Source organism: Octopus bimaculoides, chromosome 3 (assembly GCF_046866305.1).
Source record: "Octopus bimaculoides isolate indiv1 chromosome 3, ASM4686630v1, whole genome shotgun sequence".
Taxonomy (NCBI): domain Eukaryota; kingdom Metazoa; phylum Mollusca; class Cephalopoda; order Octopoda; family Octopodidae; genus Octopus; species Octopus bimaculoides.
In genome coordinates this window covers 107,348,809-107,372,149 of record NC_142930.1, presented here as the reverse complement: position 1 = coordinate 107,372,149, position 23,341 = coordinate 107,348,809, and the positions used below count along the sequence as shown (strand labels likewise).

General features: G+C 32.6%; 1 protein-coding gene across 14 annotated transcripts in view; it reads right to left on the bottom strand.

Moving 5' to 3' along the window:
- Positions 1-23,341, bottom strand: part of LOC106882707 (MAP kinase-activating death domain protein) — a 187,391-nt gene that overhangs the window by 106,430 nt on the left and 57,620 nt on the right. For 10 of the 14 annotated variants that reach the window (XR_016241168.1, XR_016241167.1, XM_089349432.1 and 7 more), the window contains 10 exons: positions 21,128-21,238; positions 19,674-19,879; positions 18,755-18,816; positions 15,909-16,188; positions 14,835-14,961; positions 12,155-12,220; positions 11,524-11,635; positions 10,557-10,743; positions 9,422-9,619; positions 8,273-8,381 (listed from right to left, as the gene is read on the bottom strand). Coding sequence is in view for 11 of the 14 variants with exons in the window: in XM_089349432.1 (XP_089205558.1) it covers positions 8,273-8,381; positions 9,422-9,619; positions 10,557-10,743; positions 11,524-11,635; positions 12,155-12,220; positions 14,835-14,961; positions 15,909-16,188; positions 18,755-18,816; positions 19,674-19,879; positions 21,128-21,238 (1,458 nt within the window). In the remaining 3 variants the exon portion in view is untranslated. The remainder of the gene's footprint in view (positions 1-8,272; positions 8,382-9,421; positions 9,620-10,556; positions 10,744-11,523; positions 11,636-12,154; positions 12,221-14,834; positions 14,962-15,908; positions 16,189-18,754; positions 18,817-19,673; positions 19,880-21,127; positions 21,239-23,341) is intronic. The other 4 variants (XR_016241169.1, XM_089349435.1, XM_089349441.1 and 1 more) reach the window with 1 other exon arrangement.

Genomic DNA, 23,341 nt, shown 5'->3' with positions numbered 1-23,341 from the left:
TTCTCCCAACACTTTACTTCATTTCCCCTTATCTATCCACTCACCCAAACCCGATTCTTTGGCCCTGTTCTCTTTCTCTCTCTCTATTCACTTTTTCATATGCCCTGACACACCATTTGTACCATCCTTTCTCCTTCTCCAGCTGGTGTACCCATGTATTTTGTTTACAGCAAAATACCTGTTCATCCCCTGCTGGCGACAAAGGGACTCTCACTCAGAGTAAAAGGCAGACTGTATGACGCATGCGTACGAACAACCATGCTACATGGCAGTGAAACATGGGCTGTAACTGCTGAGGACATACGTAAGCTCGCAAGGAATGAAGCCAGTATGCTCCGTTGGATGTGTAATGTCAATGTGAATACCCGTCAGAGTGTAAGTATCTTGAGAGAAAAGCTGAACATTAGAAGCATCAGTTGTGGCGTGCAAGAGAGACGATTGCGCTGGTATGGACATGTGGTGAGAATGGAGGAGGATAGCTGCGTGAAAAAGTGCCACACCCTAACAGTTGAGGGAACCCGTGGAAGAGGTAGGCCCAGGAAGACCTGGGCTGAGGTGGTGAGGCAAGACCTTCGTACATTGGGCCTCACCGAGGCGATGACTACGGACCGAGACCTTTGGAAATGGGCTGTGCGTGAGAAGACCCGGCAAGCCAAGTAAGATCGTTGCCAGTGCCCCTGGACTGGTTCTTGTGCGGGTGGCACATGAGATGCACCATTTTGAGCGTGGCCGTTGCCAGTACCGCCTGACTGGCTCCTGTAGGATTTTCGAGCGAGATCGTTGCCAGTGCCCCTGGACTGGCTTGTGCGGGTGGCACATAAAAGACACCATTTCGAGCGTGGCCGTTTTCGTGCGGGTGACACGTAAAAGCACCCACTACACTCTCTGAGTGGTTGGCGTTAGGAAGGGCATCCAGCTGTAGAAATTCTGCCAAATCAGACTGGAGCCTGGTGTTGCCATCCGGTTTCACCAGTCCTCAGTCAAATCGTCCAACCCATGCTAGCATGGAAAGCGGACGTTAAACGATGATGATGATCCCCCTCCTTTCTACTTTAGACAATATATAGCACAAAGCCACCTCTTTTAATACTGCACCCACATTGTGTAAAGGGGTCTTCTCTTGTTTATTATTTGGTGATCCCACTAGAGCTGGCATCATCCAATATACTCTGTAAAGCAATTGTCATTAAGAAAGGCATCCAGCCATAGAAACTTTGCCTAAGCAGACACTAGAAACCAAAACCCACAGGGTAGGTAGATCCTGTCAAACCATGCCAGCATTAAAAAAGGATGATGATATACATATGTATACATACACACACACATATCCTTTGTGTTTTACTTATTTCAGTCATTAGACTGCTGCCATGCTGGGGTACTGCCTAGAAGAATTATTAGTCAAATGAATTGATCCCAGTACTTTTGTTTTTAAAGTCTGCAACAACTTCTATAGGTTTCTTTTGCTGAACCACTAAAGTATGGGGACATAAACAAACACACATAATATAAATGTGTGTGTGTGTGTGTGTGTGTGTGTGTGTGTGTGTGTGTGTGTGTGTGTGTGTGTGTGTGTGTGTGTGTGTGTGTGTGAGGTACAAAACCTGTTTTATGAAATCAGGGTACTTCATATCAGATAAGACCTAGAAGAAACATGTGATCTGCTCAAAGTGCTTGTTGAACAAACTTAAGCACTCCAAAGAGTCTGACATGTTCTGGTTCTTTTCAGATGAGAAGTATGTAGTCTAAAATTACAATGTAAAGAGAAGGAATGATAGATGACTCTGTACCAGCTACACTTAAGTGCTTACAGTGCATAAGCACACCAAATTCCCATTGCCTGTGATGGTCTTGGGTGGGTGGGAGGGCATGAGCAATGAAGGTCACGTCATGCCTCCACACTTTTTCCCCACAAGGTCTTAGGGTCACTGGAGTGAGCTACATTGAGATAACAAAGGCTGTTGTCAAATCCCAGACAGAGAGAGTTGCTCAAGGGTGACTGTACGTGTAAATGAAACTTTTTGAAAATGAACTTTATCTTGTGGTTTTATGCCACTATGGTCTTCTGAATATCACAATGGTGTGAAACTTGAGTCATGAAATAAAAGTTCAATTTTTGTGAACCATATTCTATGCAACATGCATATTAAGCTCACTCTCCCTCAAGTGTTGGACAGGATTCAACATATCTATACACACATATATACATATACATTCATATCTATAAACATAAATACACACACACACATAACGTACTCTATACAAATATTGAGTTCTTTCTTATTATATTATTTCCTTTTTTATAAACTGAAGAGTGTATATATATCTTAATAAAAAGAATTTAATGAGCTAAGGAAGCAAGTTCATGACATGAATTTCGATTAGTTAACGTTTGATGCAATGAACGACACATTAAAATATTTTTTCTCAAGTGAAATTTCTCTGTAGTTGGAGATAGAAAACAAAGACCTAGTGGTAATAGTTAGCTAGTTTCAAATTATAAATATATAATTTTTCAGTTGTGAAAAATTATATATTTATGTTACTAAATTTATAACAAGATTATGGTAAAACTGGATCTTTGTTTGCAAACAAAGGACAACTATGGACAGGTTTTGGTCTTAATGGATTTCATTAGCATAAGTATACTTGTATGAGTTACGATCAGTTTACAATAGGTTTTGTAAGTAGAAAAGACATACGAAGGATTTTAGCCAGAATAATTTACATAAAGAAATACCTTTTATATATATTCTTTAACATGCAAATCATATTTGCTAAAAATTCTTTTATACTATTTCTACTTGTAACATTATAAACTGATGAAACAAGGTCTGAGCAGCCAGTATTATGTTGATGAGTTTCAATGATAGTAAAACATAATCATAGTTGTCCCCTTGCTTGAAAACCAAAAAGATCAGTTTTTTTCCCCAAGCTTGTTAATTCATTCCATGAAACTAACTTAATTTCTTGAAATTATCTTTTCTTTCAGTCACCAACAATTACTGTTCAGTTTTTGTTTCTTTTTTCCAAATGAGAAATTCCAATTAATTGAGAAGTTTTTGTGTTGCATGTCATTCAGCACATAATCTTGTTACTTATTTAATTATATCAGTGCCTACACAGATGTGTATATACACACACACAAACTTATATATTCATTTATATAATTATACATGGATATATATTAATTTTCTCTCTAATTAAATATACAAACATTTCATATATTTTTACCAAATTATAATATATTAACAAAAGTAAGCATCATTGATGGTTACAATATAATATTCATATTCTTCTGAGACAAAATTCAGAAGATTATTAGGGTTAAATTACTATGTTTACCAGACTAGCTATGAAGGAGTGAAAAGCAGCCACTGATACATACAGCATGCAATTGATGATACAAGGATACAGAAGAAAAAAAAAAAAAAAAAAAAAAAAGTACTCTACGGATCAAATATACAACAGTAGATCCACATTAACAATACTAATTACCAAATGCAACAGTCCTAGATTATCAAGCACTCTAAGTTAGAAATATGAATATTCTAAAATATACTAAGAACTAATTCAACAGCAATTTTTAAAGACAACTAGCAAAATGGTATGGTTTGAATTATTTCTAAATATATAAAAAAACATTGAAATTTTACAAATTTAATGTTAATGATTACGATAACTGAAACAATAGAGTAATAGCAATAGAAGCAATCAAATAGTATATAACCTGTGGTTTACTCCATGTGTGGCATTTGGTGTGCTTGGTGACAGGCAAATATTATCCAGATTTTCTATCCTCTGGAATTTCTTTCTTTCAATTTCCCAACAAGCATTCACCTGCTGAAGTTCAAACTGAACATTAACAGCATCAACCCCACCAATCTGAGTGCTTAGCGAGGTCCTTGAATCATTTCTTATTTCTCAGACAATAGCCAAAGTCACAACTTCCTCTGGACAAATGTTTTTACATATTTAATACATTTGTACCATGAATAATACTCATTTCTTAAAAGGATTTTGATAAATCATAAGAAAACAAGTAACTGATTTTATACATTCCAGCTCTGTAGAAAATCGAATCATCATTAGTTTAATACTTGTTTTACCATATTATCATAGGTGAGATTAATCTGCAAAACAGCATCAAGATTAATTGCTTTTAATGTCATCTGGAGTGAATTGACATAATTTAGCTGCGAGCCTTCTTTGTTGTAACTTAGATTGACTAACTTCTCTCTGTCCATAACCTAGCATACACTCATTTAAAATGTTATGCAATAAACTATCAAACAAAAAAAAAAATCATTAATGCATCAACCAATATTAAATTTTATGACTAATAACTAACTTAGAGTGTGTTGAGCCATTTTTTAGCTGAATAAATACAAGTTAAGCTGTCTGTACATGCAATAGCTATCGGCTCAAATGCATTATGTCCTGCATTAGCCTTGTTACAATAACCACTGACAAGTATTACTTTGCAATTTTTCCCCTAATGCATCTTTTTTCCTTAGAAGGATTGAATAATTATAGTGTTCTAGTTTCCACATCACTTGATGATAGGATGATTGAACAAAATTATAGCAGACTCAGATAATATAACTTTAAAGTTCAGGTTTAGAAGTGGTGTGAGTAGATAACAGGATCTCTGTTTGATATCTGTGAAAATCATGGGTTAGTAAGTGGTGGAAAAATTTACTTTAAGAAATAATTTCTATGGAAAAATTGACAAAAATTAAAGTCATGTAATTATTTGGGTAGTTTTTGGAAACTATTCTGAGAAGACATTTTACTCAAACATACCAATTATTTTTACAATTTTGAGTAATATTACATTCAACAATTTTAAAATTATCACAAGATAAGATTTAACTAACTTTGCCAATCTAACTGCTGGCTAGTTAATTCCTCAATCTAATGAGGGTATATTTGGTGATAAGTGATTAAATGCTGAGCCACAAATATGCAGATTACAAGTTTATAGGTTCCAGATTTATCATAGAAAAAATATTTTGCCTTTAGATTATATCATTTACTCCAGATACTAAAAAGTGATTTTTGATACAACTTCAGGTTATGAACAAACAAAAGACACAAACAGAAGTATTCAAACTAGTTCACAAGAATGATAAGATCTAGGAGGATGAAAAATTAATACAAAAAAATAACACAGGAATTTGAAACCTAAAAGAAATATTGTTTTAAGATGATGTCTGGAAAATGTATTAAGTATAGGAACATGTGTATATCAGTCAGTAGGAAGGAATGAAGTTGATACAATGCTATTGAGAAAAAACAGCCAAAAGATACAGATGATTTGACAGCTAAAACAGATAGTTAAAAAAATTTGACTAGTCAAATGTACAAATATACCACTGCATACAGACATTTTCATTAAGACAGGAAAAATATAATGTGTTGAATGAGGTGCAAGCATCAATGTCAGAATTAAAGCTATGCTTAAATTAGTGCAATTATAACTGAGCACAGAGGTTAGTGGGGTTTAATTAAACAAGAGGAGACTTGAAAAAGGTTGAATGTATGAGCTGAAAAATCAGCCAGTTATTAGATCTTTTATGACCATTTGTCCAGAATTAGCAAGAATATTTCTGCAACGACAAACAGTATGTCATTGGTTAAATGCATGTGAGAACTAAAGGAGAGAGACTAATGAACAAGTTCATTATTGTTTTAATGACATAAAATTGTTAAAGGAAACTGCTGTAGAGTAAATATGAATACAATTAACAGTAAGTAATTTCAGGGATTTCATTAAAACAACAATTTTGATAAGAAAGAGATTTATAAAGCTCAGTGTAGATACTCTAATTTTCATAACTTTTAAATTTATCTTATCAAAATAAATAGAGCACTAATGTGACTGTTGCTATGCAGAAACATCAAAAAATTATTCACAAAAGCAAGATACTAAAGTACCAGTCTACACTGTGGAAGTGTGCCAAACCAAGTTAACAATAAATTTAAGCCCAACATCCTTAAGGACAAAGTTTCGAGAATGTTCTGCTAAGAATAGTAAAAACATTTCCTCCTGATTTAAAAAAAGTTAAGTCATTCCTACAATGATGAATATCTTTATAAAAACAGAGACTTACTTAACAATCTAAATCAGAAACTTATTTAACAATCTAAACCCACAAAGAGTCATAATTCCAATCATATTACAAATTATTTCATTTGCAGATTAGTATATTAGACACCAATAAATAAGTTGATAAAATATACTTTATAAAAGAACACAACAAAAAGGAATCCAGTCATTGACAATTACATAAAACTATGCAAAACCTTAAAAACATTCAAGAGAAGAGTTTCATAGTCTCTGAATAGTACTATAAAATTTGCACAAACAGCAATAAGAAGCTTCATCGTAATGCTTGTTTTACTTCAGCATGTCAATAATAAATTGTTGCATCTTAGACACAATAGCTTGAATATGTAAGCTTAGCCACCTGACTTTTCTGCTAATCATGTATTGAGGTACATGATTTATTTTACTTTACCAAACAGTTACAATTTAGAATTTTCTCCTAAAAGCATTATTAAGAAGTTAAAACTTATAAATTCTCTGGATTTTTTTCAGCAAATAATATTTTTGTCTTTCCTAACAGTAGCATATAAATTATAAATATAGAATATTTAAATTTAAAATTTTCTTAAGAAAGTTATTGAATGTTTTCCTATCTTATTTAATTTGATTTCTAAAAAAAAAAAAAAAAAAGCAAATTTTAAATATCATTGAAGTCTCAATAACTATAAAGAAAAAAATCGTTTAAAATATAGTCAAATTTAACATTCATTAAGAGATAATATTGAAGATTGATTTTCAATAAAAATGAATACGTGGAAATGAGAGCTGGTGAGATAACAAATAATAAGAACAATAAAAGAAAATAAGAAAGAAATGAAACATCACTATCTACCTTATGTATAATATTACTACTATTTAAATGTTAATATTTCACAGTTGTTTTAATGCAAACTTTCATCAGGTCATCTGTTTCAAGGAATCTTTTCAAATAGGAACTTCCAGTTCCACTATGTGTAACAGATACACCCACCTTTACTTCTTCATAAAAGCCAAATGGTAAAAAAAAATTGGCTTCTATAAAGATATACTTATCAAGTTGAAAATATTATGCCAATGGCTAAACTTTTTCAACTTATAAATGCTTTGAGAGTGAAGGTATTCCACAGCTATATTAAACATTTGTTGCCAGTGATTTTAAAATGTATATATTAATACTTGTTTATGATTGAATTTAGAAAGATATTCAGAACAATAATGTGTGAATTTTGCATTATTTTTAAACATAACAAGTATTAATTAAATAAAAGATACCTTTTTCACAAAGAAAGAATCCATTTAAATTTACTTAATGATTTTTCATAATAATATAGGTAAAGAGTTCCAGAAATATTAATGTACAGCTTCCCTAATTAGCAAATTCTATTAAATTAAAATGGTTATTTCATATTTAAGTGGAAGATTTTATTTTTTGTTAAATTTTGCTAAGAAATTTTTTAATAATTTTACAGTGCTATATCTAAGCTTTTCCTCCAAACTCTTTAAAGTAACTGCATTAAATAATTAAAACATTTTCTCTCTAACAATTAAAGCAAAGCTTCAAACACTACAAACATTATACTTATAAAATATTTTTGATTTCTGTTCTTAATTTATAAAATAAATGTATTAATCAAAACATCCTATTTTCGTAGCTTTAAAATCATGTAATGAGGAAAGGATTTTGATTCATATTATCTGATTAATGCCATTAGTAAAAATATCATAGTTTAAAGAAATTAGATAAGAACAAAATTCTTTAAACTGATGATTCACAACTAAAATGGTGAACTTAAAGATAATTATGTTATGAAATTCACAAGTTTAATAGTTTATATATATAGCATAAAATTTTCATTTAGTCTAAAGCAGAATAAATTTTAAATACTACACAATGAAGAAAGGTTATCTTCAATTAAAGTACCTTTTCTCATATTATATTAAGTTTGCATCATAAATTCAATTTAACAAATGAATAATGTCATGCAAATACATTCATCAATACTCCTAATATATCAAAACAATATTAACATTTTAAATCAATAATCTATTCACTAAAATAATTTACTTATATGATGAAGAGCTTTGCTTTAGTATCTATGTATAAGTGACCTTCAGGCATAATTTAGTGCTTAAAAGCTGCCTACAAGCATTCTAGAGCAAGTAAAACAGTAGCATGCCGCATACCAAGGGCAGCCACCATGTGCTCCTCATGCAAGCTTCTGGCCTCAGGATTTTTGGGTGAGTCCTCACCTTTCGATGAAAGGCTTTCTCTGCTTCCATAGGGGGATGAAATCTGCAAGGTAAAACAAAAAAATATATTATTGGAAAGTTAATATAGACCAATATTAGTTTATAATAAGAAAACTTCTTATTAAAAATGCTGTAGCACTAAAGACAGTAAGATATGAAATAAGAAAGAATTAGCTCCTATTTCTTATAGATGAAACAAGAACATAGAGGCGTGTTCATCTAGAGACCGTCATTGTCTTAGATACATGTTAACTTGTAAATAACAAAAATTAAAAAAATTAATGAGTAAATTCAGTAGTGCATGTTTTTAATGAATAACTAATATGACTTGCACAAAATGCAAAAGTGTCTGTTGCAACACATAATTTCAGATCAAGTTGATATATCAGAGAGAAAGCTAATAAAAAAATTTTTTAATCAAAAAGTCCAAAATATAGAATGAAAGTTTTTAAAGGAAATCATTTTCCTAAAATTCTAGGAGAAATGAAAATTATTAATAATTGTGTGAAGAGTAAAAAATAAAAATAATGTGGAAAAAGAGTAGACAATATTTAGGTAGATATAAGTCAAGCAAGTTTATATGTGCAATAAGTAGCCATTAAAAATGAGATGTATTCTTGAAAAGCATATATATATTAATATGAAATTGTTCTTATTGAGCAGCTTTGGTCAGCTGTGCTAATACAGACCCATATTATATGAAGAAATGCTTGAAAACAGATCATACAACCAACTTTGATATGTTAAACTACTTCAGTATGACCTGAAGTAGTAAGCAGCTCAATGTTTGGGATGCAGTATGACAGAGTATGTTGTATTACTTTTAAGATCCAGAAATAATTATTGTGCTAAATAACAATCACCATGAGCTAATGGCAGAAGGTATCTGTCATAAAGGTATGAAAAACAATGCTTGTGAAGATATAGTTATATGAGACAATCCTCAAAGTTCAAGATTCAGCCACATAACTGGCTGCTGTTAAAATATTCATATATGATATGTAAAATGTTTTTTTAAATTGAGAAATGAAATGTATATACTTATAAAAACGAAATATAACATTTTAGCAGAATATAACTTACCTCAGGTGTGACACTAGCTTCACTTTTATTGCTGTTATTGCCAACTTCTTTCAACCAATAATGTGTGTGTAATATTTCGAGCACCATAAATGCACTAGCCATACCACCAAGTCCATAGTTTGTATATGTATATTCTAAACCATGGACCATAGCTCTCAATACAGTCAACATGCCTTTAAATACTTGACGATTTACACACTAAAAGAAATAAAACATATGTTTATGGAGATGAAAAGTGAATAATACAGTTGTATACACATTTAGGTGGTACATACATAAAAATCTTTGGAGAAAATTGCATTACTTTTAAAATGATACTATGTTTAGTGTTATTTTTAAGAAGGTAATTCACTAAAAGGTACAATAAATTGACTGCAACTTTCTCCAACCTCATTGTGTCATAAACTGCACACAGAAGAGAATAGATGTCATTTGGAGGGCCACTTCTATGGGCTCTCTTTAATGTCAATAGCAAATATCAAGAAATTCTTAATCTTGTAACCCAATGCTTGCAGACTGCTCCACTGACTACATCTCAAACTGAGGTGTTATCCTACACAAGGAAAAGTGTCTTATTGTCAATCTGGAAACCTTCACTCCACTAGAAACCCAAATACCTTCAAATTTCTAAGATTCTACTCCTTTTGCATATTCATCACATGTTAATCAGATATTTGGAAGTAAAACCTAGAATCAAGAAGCCTTAAAGTAAACCTAGCAAAGATGAAATTTTGTTAGTAGGAAAGAAGGTAGGACTCTACAGAGCCATTTGGAGAGTTACCATGCTTGGTATGTTGAATAAAATAGGTAGGCTCTCTGTATTGTGCCAATACAAACTGTGTGCACAAGAGATGCAGTAGCACCACAGGCAGGCTGACAATGAGGAAAGATCTTTATACATAGCAGGTGCACAAGAGTAGTTAGTAGTCACAGCATTAGTAAAATAAATTCTTTCATATGCTTAGCAGGCTCTCTAAAATATAGTTAATAGCTTCTGTCATTTAGGTGATCTATGTTCTGAAAGCATAATGTAGTGATGATGATGAAATACACATAGTATAATAACAGCAATACAATTTTGTAAAAATTACATACTTGCTGCAAAATGTAAAAAAAAAAAAGGCAGGAAACTTACAACATCTTCAATATGCTGGGAGTCATCAGTTAGTTTTTTATCTAGGTTCTTGTTTAGCCGGCTAACAACAAAATTACGATAATTTTCATCTTCCATTAATTTCTTGAGGCGATTGATTTTCAACCAACTTACACCATGTCCTTCCACAACAGAACTTATAATTTCTTTCAAGAAAGATTGGTTTTCACTAGATTCAAAATAAAAAAGAAAATAGTTAATACACTTAAATTAAAAAAAAAAAATCAATACAGATTCATTAATTTTATAAAATATGTAACCTAAGGAATTTAAAAAAATTTATATTTTCATTATTTTCACTGCATTCATTTCTTTTTGAAGGTTCCTCACCAAAATTGAAAATTAAAAGTAATTCCTGAAATATCAACAATAATCTTTGTAATCCCATTTGTGCCTTTAAAACTAGCTTGAAGTGGCTTTGATGGTTGTAAATGTTTTTACCATTTTGGGTAGATTATCTCAAGACAACATTACACAGTATTCTTGTTTTTTTTCTACCTTTTTTATTATACAGACCATCTATATTTACAACAAACATCCATAAAGAAAGTAGTAATTCTATATCTGATTACCTGGCAAATAATATACAGAAAGAATATTATACCTATAGCCCACAATAAGTATAATACTAATTTTATATATAACCAAACGAGTGATAAGTGCTGATATTCTGTCAATAGTTCAGAACAGCTAGAAGAGACTTAAAGAATAATTCCATACAAAGATGTGAAGTGAGCATATATGGGCAAATATCTGTTTCATATAATATTGAGAAAGCTGGTTTTGAAAAGAATTGATTGCTCAGCAAAAGAGATATGACTGCATCATGTTCAATGGTTTAAAACAATTTCTGTGAACTGATGCTAGGGGATTGACAAAGGTAAGAGTTGGAAAATTGTATAGTATAATAATTTAAGTCTGATTTAAAAGATGATAGAATTGTACCAACCTATTAGAATTAGGCCGGGATTCAGTAGATTGTTGCCTTGTGATCTCACGTGGTCGTTGGCTTGTAGCTTGTTTTACTAATCCAGATTTCTCAACTCGTGCTCTTCGGTTACCTATAAAATCAATAAAAGAGAACTACATTTTAAAATATTTTCCAAAACAGCAATCTTAAATTTTAGGTCAATTAAATGATACATACTGTTTTAGCATAATATACATGGTAGCAATGACACCTTCCTGTTCCGCTATTCATACTTTAACCTCTTATTACTTGGCACAAAGCTACCACCCTCAATACTTCTCATTGTTGAGGAGTCTTGACTTGCAATTTGCTTGGTGACCTTATTGCTACTGGGGTTATGTAAAAAGCACCAACTACACTCAAGTATTTGGTATTAGGAAGGATATCTAGCCATACAAATCATGCCAAAGTAGATAGTCTTTTGACTTGCCATCTCTTATCAAACTATCCAACCCATGCCAGCACAGAAGGAGGATGTAAATTGATAATGATGACAAAAAACAGAGAATGATCTTAAAGAAAGTGAAATAACTAAAATGACTAAGAGATAGAAACTGAGTGTGAGGGGTGCATAGTAGGCTGCAGTTTAAAGGTGTATGAAGTAACTTACCTAAAGGTGCAAATGGTTTATTTTGCGGTTTACTGTGGAAGTTTGGCATAACAGATCGATTATTCCCTGACAAAGGAACAAAAAAATAATATCAATATAAGTACTTAAACAATACTTTAGACATATTTCAAACATTAGTTCCAATATTTTTGTCTTAAAAACATCTTGCATATATTAAATACAAACCACCAAAAGCATGTTGTGCTGTACTGTGCTTAAAATTCAGATATAAACATACAATGTCCAGTAACAATTTCTTTCTCATTATTCAGCCATAGTTATTATTTCATTAATTTAGATAGCTTATGCAGCTCTAATATCTCTTCTCATGATCAATGACAATTTAAAGTGTAGATGAACTAATTTGATCTCTACATTTCATCAATAAAATCTAAAACCTGCAGGATAGCAATTTCTCCTATGAAGGAAAAATAAAACAGTTTACTTCAATGAATACATATATGATATAAATTAGAGTAATTAGGGGACCTCATTGTGTGATAGGATATACGGGCTTTAATTAACAAGTCAAAGTGAAGTGAGGCATAACAAAATTTTTCATAAAAATAAAAATGTGATGAAACAAAATGATTGTCATAAAGAAAAAGTCTAAGTTTACATATTTAATGTCCCATTAAATGCATTGTTTCTTCCTTGCCAGATGCTCTCCCAAACTGCCAGACATGAAGCTGTTGAGTTTGCGCATTTAGCTGCATAACTGCTCTGCACCTGCCTGTCTGCCAACTCCTTTCTGCTCCACACTCATCCACCAGCTAAGTATATGCTTTCAGTCATACTCAACCTGAAACCTACACATATTCTAACACCTGATGCAACACTTGTCCCTTCACCTCCAACATCATCTAAAAACTCAATGCAAGTTGAATTTACAACCACATCGATTGCACTACTGCTAATCTGATTGAGTGTTTACGTATTGTTACTGCAACATCTTGTATATTATAGAGATTAATCACTGTTTAGGTGAGTGCTTTGTGAGAATCTACTGAATACATACTGCATCTCTTCAATTCCATTATTAGCTACTCTAACTTCTCTGGTCACTCCACTTTGTTACCATTCTGTTTTTGTTTGCTGATGCTATGATCCAAAGGCAACCTCTCAAATCAGTAAACAATGGTTCATTTTTCAACTCAGAACTTTAATCCTTAGAGGTATGAATACCTATTTCCAATTTTACAACTAGCTCTACTATCAACTATCTGAGGTTATCTTTGATTCAATACCTTACTCCTTTATTTCTTTGTAACTGTGTATCTGGGTGCCCATTTCTGCTGAATCAACATAACTCTGCCAACCCTTTCTTTCAATATATGTCTCCCTCACTAACCTCTTGTCACACAAATTATGTCTCAATCAGATATCCATGGTTACACCTCACTCCATATATCATTCACTGCAATTATGCCATTATCCACTGCTTTCTTGTGATACTTTTAGCCTATTCATTTTTTTCACTTCTGCCAGTCATTGTCTGACCATGTCGATGCAGAATTTGTGCCTGAAAATTCAGTTTTTCATGCCACATAGTAACTATACTTACTGAAATTACAAACTCATATGGATTCTGTAACAGTATAATGTGAATAGGTTAAGAAAAGCATTTAGGAAACTGTTTAGGAAACTGTTTAGTTTAATTAAGGAATATAAAGTAAACCAAAATGCTCAGGGAAGAAAAAAAGAAATAGAAGCTACAAGCTTTCTACAATAAAGAAAACAGTTTACTTATTGAAACAGAAAAACTTAAAAGAAGAGGATAAAACTGAAATGGAACCTCAAAAACTACAAAAAAAAAAAAAAGTGGCAAGAAAACTTTTCTAAGTCAATATGTTGTCAATATTTTACAGAAAGAAAATTAGTATGAAATCCAACAGTAGCTTAGAAGCTCCAAACTAAAAGTAGAAATACAAGGTCTGATTTTGGTGGCTCAGGGTCAACAACTAAGCACAAAAAACTACCAAAATGTAATAATAAAAGTGGAGAACACCAACTGCAGACCAATATTGATTGGTCTGCAGTTGGTGTTCTTACAAAAAAACAAACTGATCACATCATTTCTGGATGCCATCTTTACAAAGGACATGACTTAGGGACATGACTGAGTAAGGAGGCAGTTGTGCTCACGGGGTAGTATATACCAAAGCTAACAAATTTTGATACACTGAGATATCTTGACAATCAAGGAGATCAATGCAATCTCCGTCTAATAAAGTAACGCAATATATACTCTTACATAACTGATACATGGTACTATGACACATCGCATATGGGTCTCCTAAGGCAGACTTTGAGCCAGACATCGGTAAGCTTTTTTTGAAAAATGATCCACATCAACCATGACTTACCATCAGGTGGATTGCACTACTAAAAAAAAAAAAAAAAAAAAAAAAATCAAGGCAATTTTTTTATTATTAGTGTGCCATTCATAAAGTTCTGATGGTTGCAGCTTGCCTATGACTGCTCTAAATGATTACTCAACTTCTTAAGAATAGAACCTGCTGCAGGTGGTGCAGCAGAACCTCACATGTAACTGTTGAAAACATGATAATAATAATGGTAATAGTAGTAGTAGTAGTAAAGGCTTTTGAAGAAAAAATATATTTAACTATAAACATAAAATTTGGTGTTGAATTATAAAATGAATAAATAAAAAAGTTACCAGCCAGTTCTCCCAGAAATCCCGATAAGGTGCTACTAGTGCTCTGAGCTAAGCCACTCAATTCACTACTGATAGTGGACATTATAGATGATGCAGTAGGAGATTTGTCTGAAGATTCAGACAGTTGCTGAAATGTAATAAATAAAATGAGAATTGGTAAAATGCAGCAAGTGTAAAATAGTCAAAAATAATATTCAAAGAAGCTAAAGATAATTGGTGATATTTAGCACTAGTCTAAAAGAACTGCAATAAATTGAATATTCATGCATATATGAAGGGTTCTCTATTAGATTTGTGGTATTCACTTACACAATTAATTTATATATTCATATAAAATGTACAGTACCAGTAATTACATTTATTGAATGAAAAAGAAGTGATATTAAATGTTAAGCCCTCAAAAATTAATCATAAGTGAGATCTGTCACAGTCAAATACAGAATATTGATAGGTAAAGAAGAATAATATATTACAGATCAGTATGGAAAAATGTATATAAATGCCTAAATTTTGCCCACCATAATTATCTAATTACTAATAATCTAAGAAAGAAAGAAAAAAAATGATATGCTACACTCCATGAATGCTGTAAACAACTAACCAGAAAGAATCAATACCTATTGTTTCTTTCCATAATCCAAACCAACTAATTATTTAAAAAGTAAATTTCAGACATCAGTTACTTTCTTCTGGAAAAATAAATGTCAATTGTAAACCCTGTAATGTCTTCTATGTCTAGTCATGTATTATTCTCGTGTCATATAATTTCTGCAAAATCTGACAACACATGAGATAGCATCTACAAATATTCACATTATGAAAACTAACATTAATGATCAACTAGGAGCAACTATATTATAGATCTCTATTTTTGGTATAAAAATTCAAGTGATAAAATTGAAAAAAACTTTTGTCAACAAAAAATGGCAACTATAGATGATCTATATTAATGAGAAAACAAATTTTCTGTAATTATGAGAATGTATCAGTATATATACACAAGTTTCCAGTATCTAGAAATTTTACAAAAAGAGTTAAAATATAATCAAAAATTAGATATGGTTTAACGTTTACCTTTAATTTTAGAGGACGTTTTCCTGATGTGTGAGCAGTAGAGATGGCACCAAAAGCAGGTTTCTGACTTGAATAACTAGGAGTACCACTAGTGCGACTAGGGCCAACAGGAGACTCCAAAGACTGTGTTCTCTCAGAGAGGGGTAGTGAATAGGGTGCATTTCTTTTCTCATTGGCATTTGACTTCAGTGATGGAACGACAGGAGCTTGTGAACTTGCACTTGAGGACAATGGTTGTACATAACCTGGCTTACCTCCACCAGTTACAGATCTTGAAGAACTAAAATATATTATATAATAAAAAAAATTCAAATTAAGATACAAAGATAGTTAATCAATTTAACAATAAACACAGACTATATTTGAGATACATGATTGGTCAAAAGAGGAAATTTTCATAGACTTTAAAACCTACAAGATCCTGACATCACCTCAAACTTCCACAGACACAGTGATATTGACAAGTTCTAAATTAGGAGAAAAGTGGGAGGGAGAGGCACAAGATTAGAACAAATAACCTTTGAATGTCCTATCACTTAGCTTCTGCAAAATGACAGCAAAAATAAATGCATCAACTAAATGCTCATCAGTAGCTCCTCATGAAATACTTCTCATTGACTTCCTATTTGAACACAGAATTGTAGAACTAGCATACACCAACAAAGATCTAAAAGAGACATACTGCATATTGCAAAGCATCATGCATGGGCATGTCTTCTGTAAGCTTGAAGATGATGATCATATTAACATGAAGTGTAGTGTCTTTTGGAATTGAGGCCATGACATCATGTCACATCCTGATTTTGTGATCCAAGAGCAGGAGATAACTAAGAAATATCTAATAAATGAAAGAAACAGTGTAGCTCATATACATCCAAGATGCAACTGAAAATGTCAATTATGCCAAATTTCTGTGAACATTATACTTGTGAACAACTATTGCCTAAAAATATTACCAAAATACTCCCTCCCAGTTCAACATGATGTTAAAGCAATTTAGAATGCCATCCACAATTTCATATATATATATATCAACATAAAGAAGGATTCCAATAAAAACTTCTGAGAAGTGCAAAGCATAAAAGGCCTGTAATAGTTGTTTGGAACAGAAAAAAGAAATCATGTACAGACAAATGTTTGCTAACAATCAAGTGCATCAATAATTAATGCGTAAATTTACATATATACATAGAGTTGTACAATATCTACTCTTATGCAGCTCATGCTACTGTCTTTATCACTTTTTAACTCTCTCTCACTAACCTCTGTCACTACACTCTTTCTTTCTTAATATTCCTTTCTCTAACACTATTGCTATTTGTCCCCTCTATCACCCTCTCACAACAATAAGTTGAAATATGATTCCTCCAAATCATATTCCAACTTCAAGACTTCATCTCAGGTTACCACCCTCTCTCCTATTTTTCTTTCAGCTATGGCACTTTTTTAGGCTTTAGTTCTGTAAGTTACAAGGTAACATTAAAAGTGCTGCTGCATGTAAAATGCACCCAGTTCACTGTAAAGCAATTGGCACATCAAGTGAAGTCAATGCAGGGTTGTGAGAATTGTTTAGCGTTGTTAAGGTCATAGCATCCTCTCTGGTACTGGTACCAAAAAATGCACTGATGGTGTTAGGAAGGGTATCCAGCTGTAAAAATCCTGCCAAAACTGAGATACTGGAGCAAATCAAAGATCCTTTAATCTGCTGGATTTTATCAAACCATCCAATCCATGTCAGCATGGAAAAAAGTCTTAAAATGCTATATGTGTATACACACCCACAATGGAATACTTCATGAATTTGGCATTGTTTTACAGATTGGATGCCCTTCCTGTCAGCAACCACGTTATAATAAGGACTAGGTGCATCTCATCATGCCACTGACACTTCAGGGTTTGCCTACCAAGAGTAACATCTTCATTCTACATTCTGTTAACTTTTATTCAGAGTTACTGTTTTCTTAGACAGATTGCTTTTACTGTAGCTTGCAGAGTTCACATCTGAATAGGTTTTCATTCTCTGTTTACAATGCTGAAGTTATATTGATAGAACACCGTCAGTATCTAGGTGAGGGATGAGAGACAGATGGGATTGAAGATGACAAGAAACCAGTAGAGTTCTGGAATGATGGAGAATGGTAAAGTTTAAAGAGAGAGGGAGGGGAGATCATGTGAATTAGAATATGGCACAAGAGGTGAGAAAGGAGATGGAAGAGTCCAATAAAAGAGAGGGTTATGATAGAGAAGAATGGGGAGATAAAAAGATAGAGATGGACAGGTAGTTAAGAGATGATGTGAAAATGTTGGGAAATAAGAGAGAAGGAATGACATGAGTATAAGAGGAATCAGATGTACTTTGTAAAAGAAAAAAGTGCATTGGTACAGACATATAATGAATGTGAACAATAGCAGATGGTAAAACAAGTGCCAGGAGATCCAAGGAGAAAGTAATTGCAGAAGAGGAAGACCAGGGAAAATATGGGCAGAAATTATGAAAGTTGATCTCATAATGCTGAATCTCATAAAAGAAATGACAAAGAAACACAGCAAATGGCAAGATGCTATATTGGAGAGGGCCTATTCAAACTATGCAATGTTTGAATAGGTCCCCTCTAGCAATGAATAAATATATATCTTTGTAAGAAACATCAAGATAGGAAAAAACTTTGTTTTCAAAATAACCGATGAAACTGTTGCCATTTTTGATGACTCAAATACACTAGTTTTATGAACATTAAATAAAAAATCCTAACAGAAGAAAGGAAAACCCAGAAATTTATTTTAAAAATACGAAATTGTCACTAAAGACAAAAATAAAAAAAGAATGAAATTAAAAAGAAAATTACCTATTTGATAGTTTGCTTTCCACTGATGTATTTTTGGGATCATATTGAAAAACGTCAGGCACCTAAAAACATTAATGAACAGTAGAAATTTATTTTTCAGAGATAATATATATAATTTACTACAAACTATGCTATTTTATTACTCGATATACATGCACTGTATGTACTGTATATGCATACAGATGCACACTGGATAAATGGTGGTAGCTCTAACATGTGTTTGCATTTCTGCCACTTATCACACAACTTTCTTAACCATATTTTTCAAAGATACTGTTTGGCAGTCCTCATATCAGTATTTCAGATAATTTAGATTGAATCATTGAGTTTTAAGACAACAGACATTGTTTCTATAATGTAGTTATGTAATACTGGAATAAAATCATTGAATAAGGAAAAATTATCTATAAAATATTGGCATAATTCAAGCCAATAGTTTCATTTCGACTTTTGTGTACACAAATTGATACGTTGAAGCTATGGAAAATTAGATATGCAAACAAGCTATAAAGAAAAAACTTTAATTTATAAATTAGTTATATAAAAATTAGGACTATAAGACAAAATTTCACATGTTTTTGTTTTGTTACAGTATTTCTGTGAAGCTTGTTAGTTATCAAAACAAATTAAACCCTCTTGCATTTAAACTAGCCGTATCTGGTCCAAATACTCAACCTGCTTTATGTTCAAACCTGTCAGATCTGGCTTCTCACACCTACCGTACAACATCATTCTAAAAATAAGCTATTAAATCATCAAAATCTCTGAGCTATGAGATAATGTATGATTAATCCAAAACAATGTAAATAAATAAGAATTATATTTGACAGAGAAATCATCTGCTATAAAAAGGAATAACTTTTTCCACATAATTTATCATATAATTTCTTGAATTAAATGCTAACAATTTTATACTTACAACTTCTTTTTGATCTTCAGCAAACGAAGGATGATTATCTTGACTGTATGTTGGACTAGAGGATGCTGAAGAATCCCCATCACTTTCATGCGTTGTAAGGCTTGATTCATTTGTGCTGATATTTGTTTCAGGAACAAGTAGTTTGCTGGGAGGGGAGAATATTTTTGAGTGGTCAACTGCCAGGATTTGGTTTTCAGGCACAAAAACTAGAGAATTAAGAGAAAAAAAAAAAGCAGTGTTTATTTTTGTTTGATGACTTTTATTGGTATTTATTCAAGAAAAGTATTATCTATGTGTAGATCAGAAGTGTCAGTCTGTGCTTACTGAAAAATTTATACATAGAAACTAACACTTCTAATCTACACATAGATAATACTTTTCTTGAATATATATATATATATATATATATATATATATATATATATACATACATACATACATACACACACACACACACACACATATATATATATATATACACACAAACAAACACACACACATTATATATATATATATATATATATAGAGTTATTAATATTTCTAAGTCTCTCTAAAGGAGACTACGGCAGCGGTACTGGAAATTAATAGTTATCGCCAAGCCAACATGGCAGTCCCAAAATTAGGACGAAAGCTGCCGTGAATTAGCTCCAAGAAGCCATCGCCTCTAGCTAGCTATGTGACACACGAAACCTGTATCCTTTATAACCTTCGAACAGGGGAGGTCAGCAGTGTCCCCCTGCTGGTTTGGCATCTGCAGACTAGTTTCAGGGTGTTGCCCCTTGTCAATGCAGAGCAGCCAAGCCCTAGCCAGGCGGCGCTGCTGACTATCTGCTCGAAGGTTATTTATCTAATTTCAGTGGAATCTATCCACTGGTTTTCAGAAATAGAGTTATTAATATTTCTAAGTCTCTCTAAAGGAGACTACGGCAGCGGTACTGGAAATTAATAGTTATCGCCAAGCCAACATGGCAGTCCCAAAATTAGGACGAAAGCTGCCGTGAATTAGCTCCAAGAAGCCATCGCCTCTAGCTAGCTATGTGACACACGAAACCTGTGTCCTTTATAACCTTCGAACAGGGGAGGTCAGCAGTGTCCCCCTGCTGGTTTGGCATCTGCAGACTAGTTTCAGGGTGTTGCCCCTTGTCAATGCAGAGCAGCCAAGCCCTAGCCAGGCGGCGCTGCTGACTATCTGCTCGAAGGTTATTTATCTAATTTCAGTGGAATCTATCCACTGGTTTTCAGAAATAGAGTTATTAATATTTCTAAGTCTCTCTAAAGGAGATATATGTAAACAAAATGACAAGCTTAAAAACTTGCTATATGTAAAGAAAAATGAATTAATCAAATCTGAACATTTTCTAAAGAATTAAGTTAACAAAACTTTATACTATTAGGGACTGAATTTACAGATAGAACTTTAAAAAATTAAATCTATGCTGTAACATAATACTCACTTGGTGTATCTCCATCAATTTCGCTGTTGACCATGTCAGTAACAAAATCACTTAGTGATGAGTATGATGAACTAGTACTGTCTGCTCCATCACTGTCACTACCACTCTCGTCTGAAAGAAATATATATATATATATATATAGATGTCTTGCAAACAACTCGCACATGCAAGTGCTACCAGTCGAGAACTCCGCAATTAATATAAGTAGCAATCGTGATACCTACCACAAAGAAATGATCAAGCTAATTAACAATCTATTAAGCAACAACTACCCCAAAAGCATACTCTCCACTCCAATTATGAAGAAAAGAAACGATGAAACCGATAAAATGTCCACAGTCTGTCTACCCTATGTGAAAGGCCTCTCCGTAAAGATACAAAAGATATGCAGCCCATATGAAATCAGGACAGTATTCAAAAGTAATACAACACTTCACAAATATCTTTGAGTAAAACCAGCAATAGAAGAGAATATGACCAAGAACTGTGTGTACTCCATCCCATGCAGCTGTGGTAGGTTATACAAAGGTTAAACATGCCACCCCTTCAAAATAAGGATACAGGAACATCACAAAGCTGTGACAAGGGGGGATATTGATAATCGGGTATAGCTGATCATGTATGGAAAAATGGAGACCACCTCCCCCTGTGGGATGAAGTTAAAATAATAGACAGAGAACACTGGAAAATACGTAAACTAAAAGAATCTGGTTCTTATACCTTAGGAATGAGAACCCAGGTTCGAAATTTCTCCAAGACAACTGATGAAGGCTGGAGAGTATATCAGCTGAAATGTTGTGTTAACAACAAACAAGATGAGGACAAATATCCGTCAAATATAAATAATGTACATAACTCCTCATCTCTTAAATATAGAACAGAGTTAAAGACATTTTAAAAATTTACACATACTCTTTGCTTTGACTGTTTTGTAGGTATTGCTATGAATTTTTTAAAATATTGAAATGTAATTTCTACCATACTTTTTCTTGGAGAGCATAAAAAAAAGCATCAAAAAATAAAAAAACACCATTTTGATACCTCATTTGTGAAATTTGGATGAATACTTTAGGAAATATGACAATTTGAATGGTCAGTGAATTGGTTGAAATCTTGCCTAATTGGCCTATATGAATAATTAGCCATATTTGTCATGTCATATCTTTGAAACTGAGGTGATAATCATCTTCAAATTACAAATTAATAGTGACCATGGTATAGCAGTTGCCTATTTTATTTTTTAGGCTTTTGAAAATGAAACATTTTTGGCAGTTTTTTAAATATTTATGTAAAGCCTATTTTGTTACATGTCACGAAGTCAATTTCACAATATTTTCAGACGTAGTTAAATCCAAAAGTACAAGCCGCAGGGACTTACTTTTGGCACATTTGAAGTGGGTACAGAGATAAATGAATTCTGAAATTTTGGGAAATGACACTGTTTCAATAAAATTTAAATGGACAATTAAAAATGACTATAAATGGCAGAGTTTCGGATCAAGACACCCACAAAAGTCAAATTTCCTCCCTTTTGATGGGGAGTTTTCCATTTAAAAAAAAAATGTTTTGGAAACTTATGACTTGAAAAAGGCCAATGTCTCCATGAACACTCAAATATACAAGTTGATAACATCATGCAAAGTACTTAAGGATGGTTAACTTTCAGGAACAAAATGTAATTTACCAATAGTGGAATATCTAATTCAGTTCTGGATTATCTGTGATATGATTCTCACTGAAACTTTCATGACTTGGTCCATCATATATGTACAGGGTTGGGAAACCAAACTGAGATAGTTTTTAAAATGTTGTATCTTAAATATCATGAATTAAGAGCTAATACTTTGCATACAATAATCTAAGATATTAAATATCTTTTTTGTTATTGATTGATACACTGTAACGGAGTTAGGGAATCATTATCATAAAATGTTATTACTGAAATGAACCACACATAGCTGATGCAAGGTATACCAAATTTAGTCAAGGCAAAGTCCACAATACCATGGTTAATTTTAAGGCTCCAGATATCATCTGTGTAAGGCCACAGATATCATCCAATCATCTCACAGTATCCACAGTGATTACAAGTGTTTGCTTCTTTCTAGCTGGTTTGAAATGATCTACCCATCAGCATGACCAAAATTGCAAAGTGCTATCAAATGTATCAACCTCAGTACTTATTTTTGAAAGCCTGATACTTATTCCATCAAT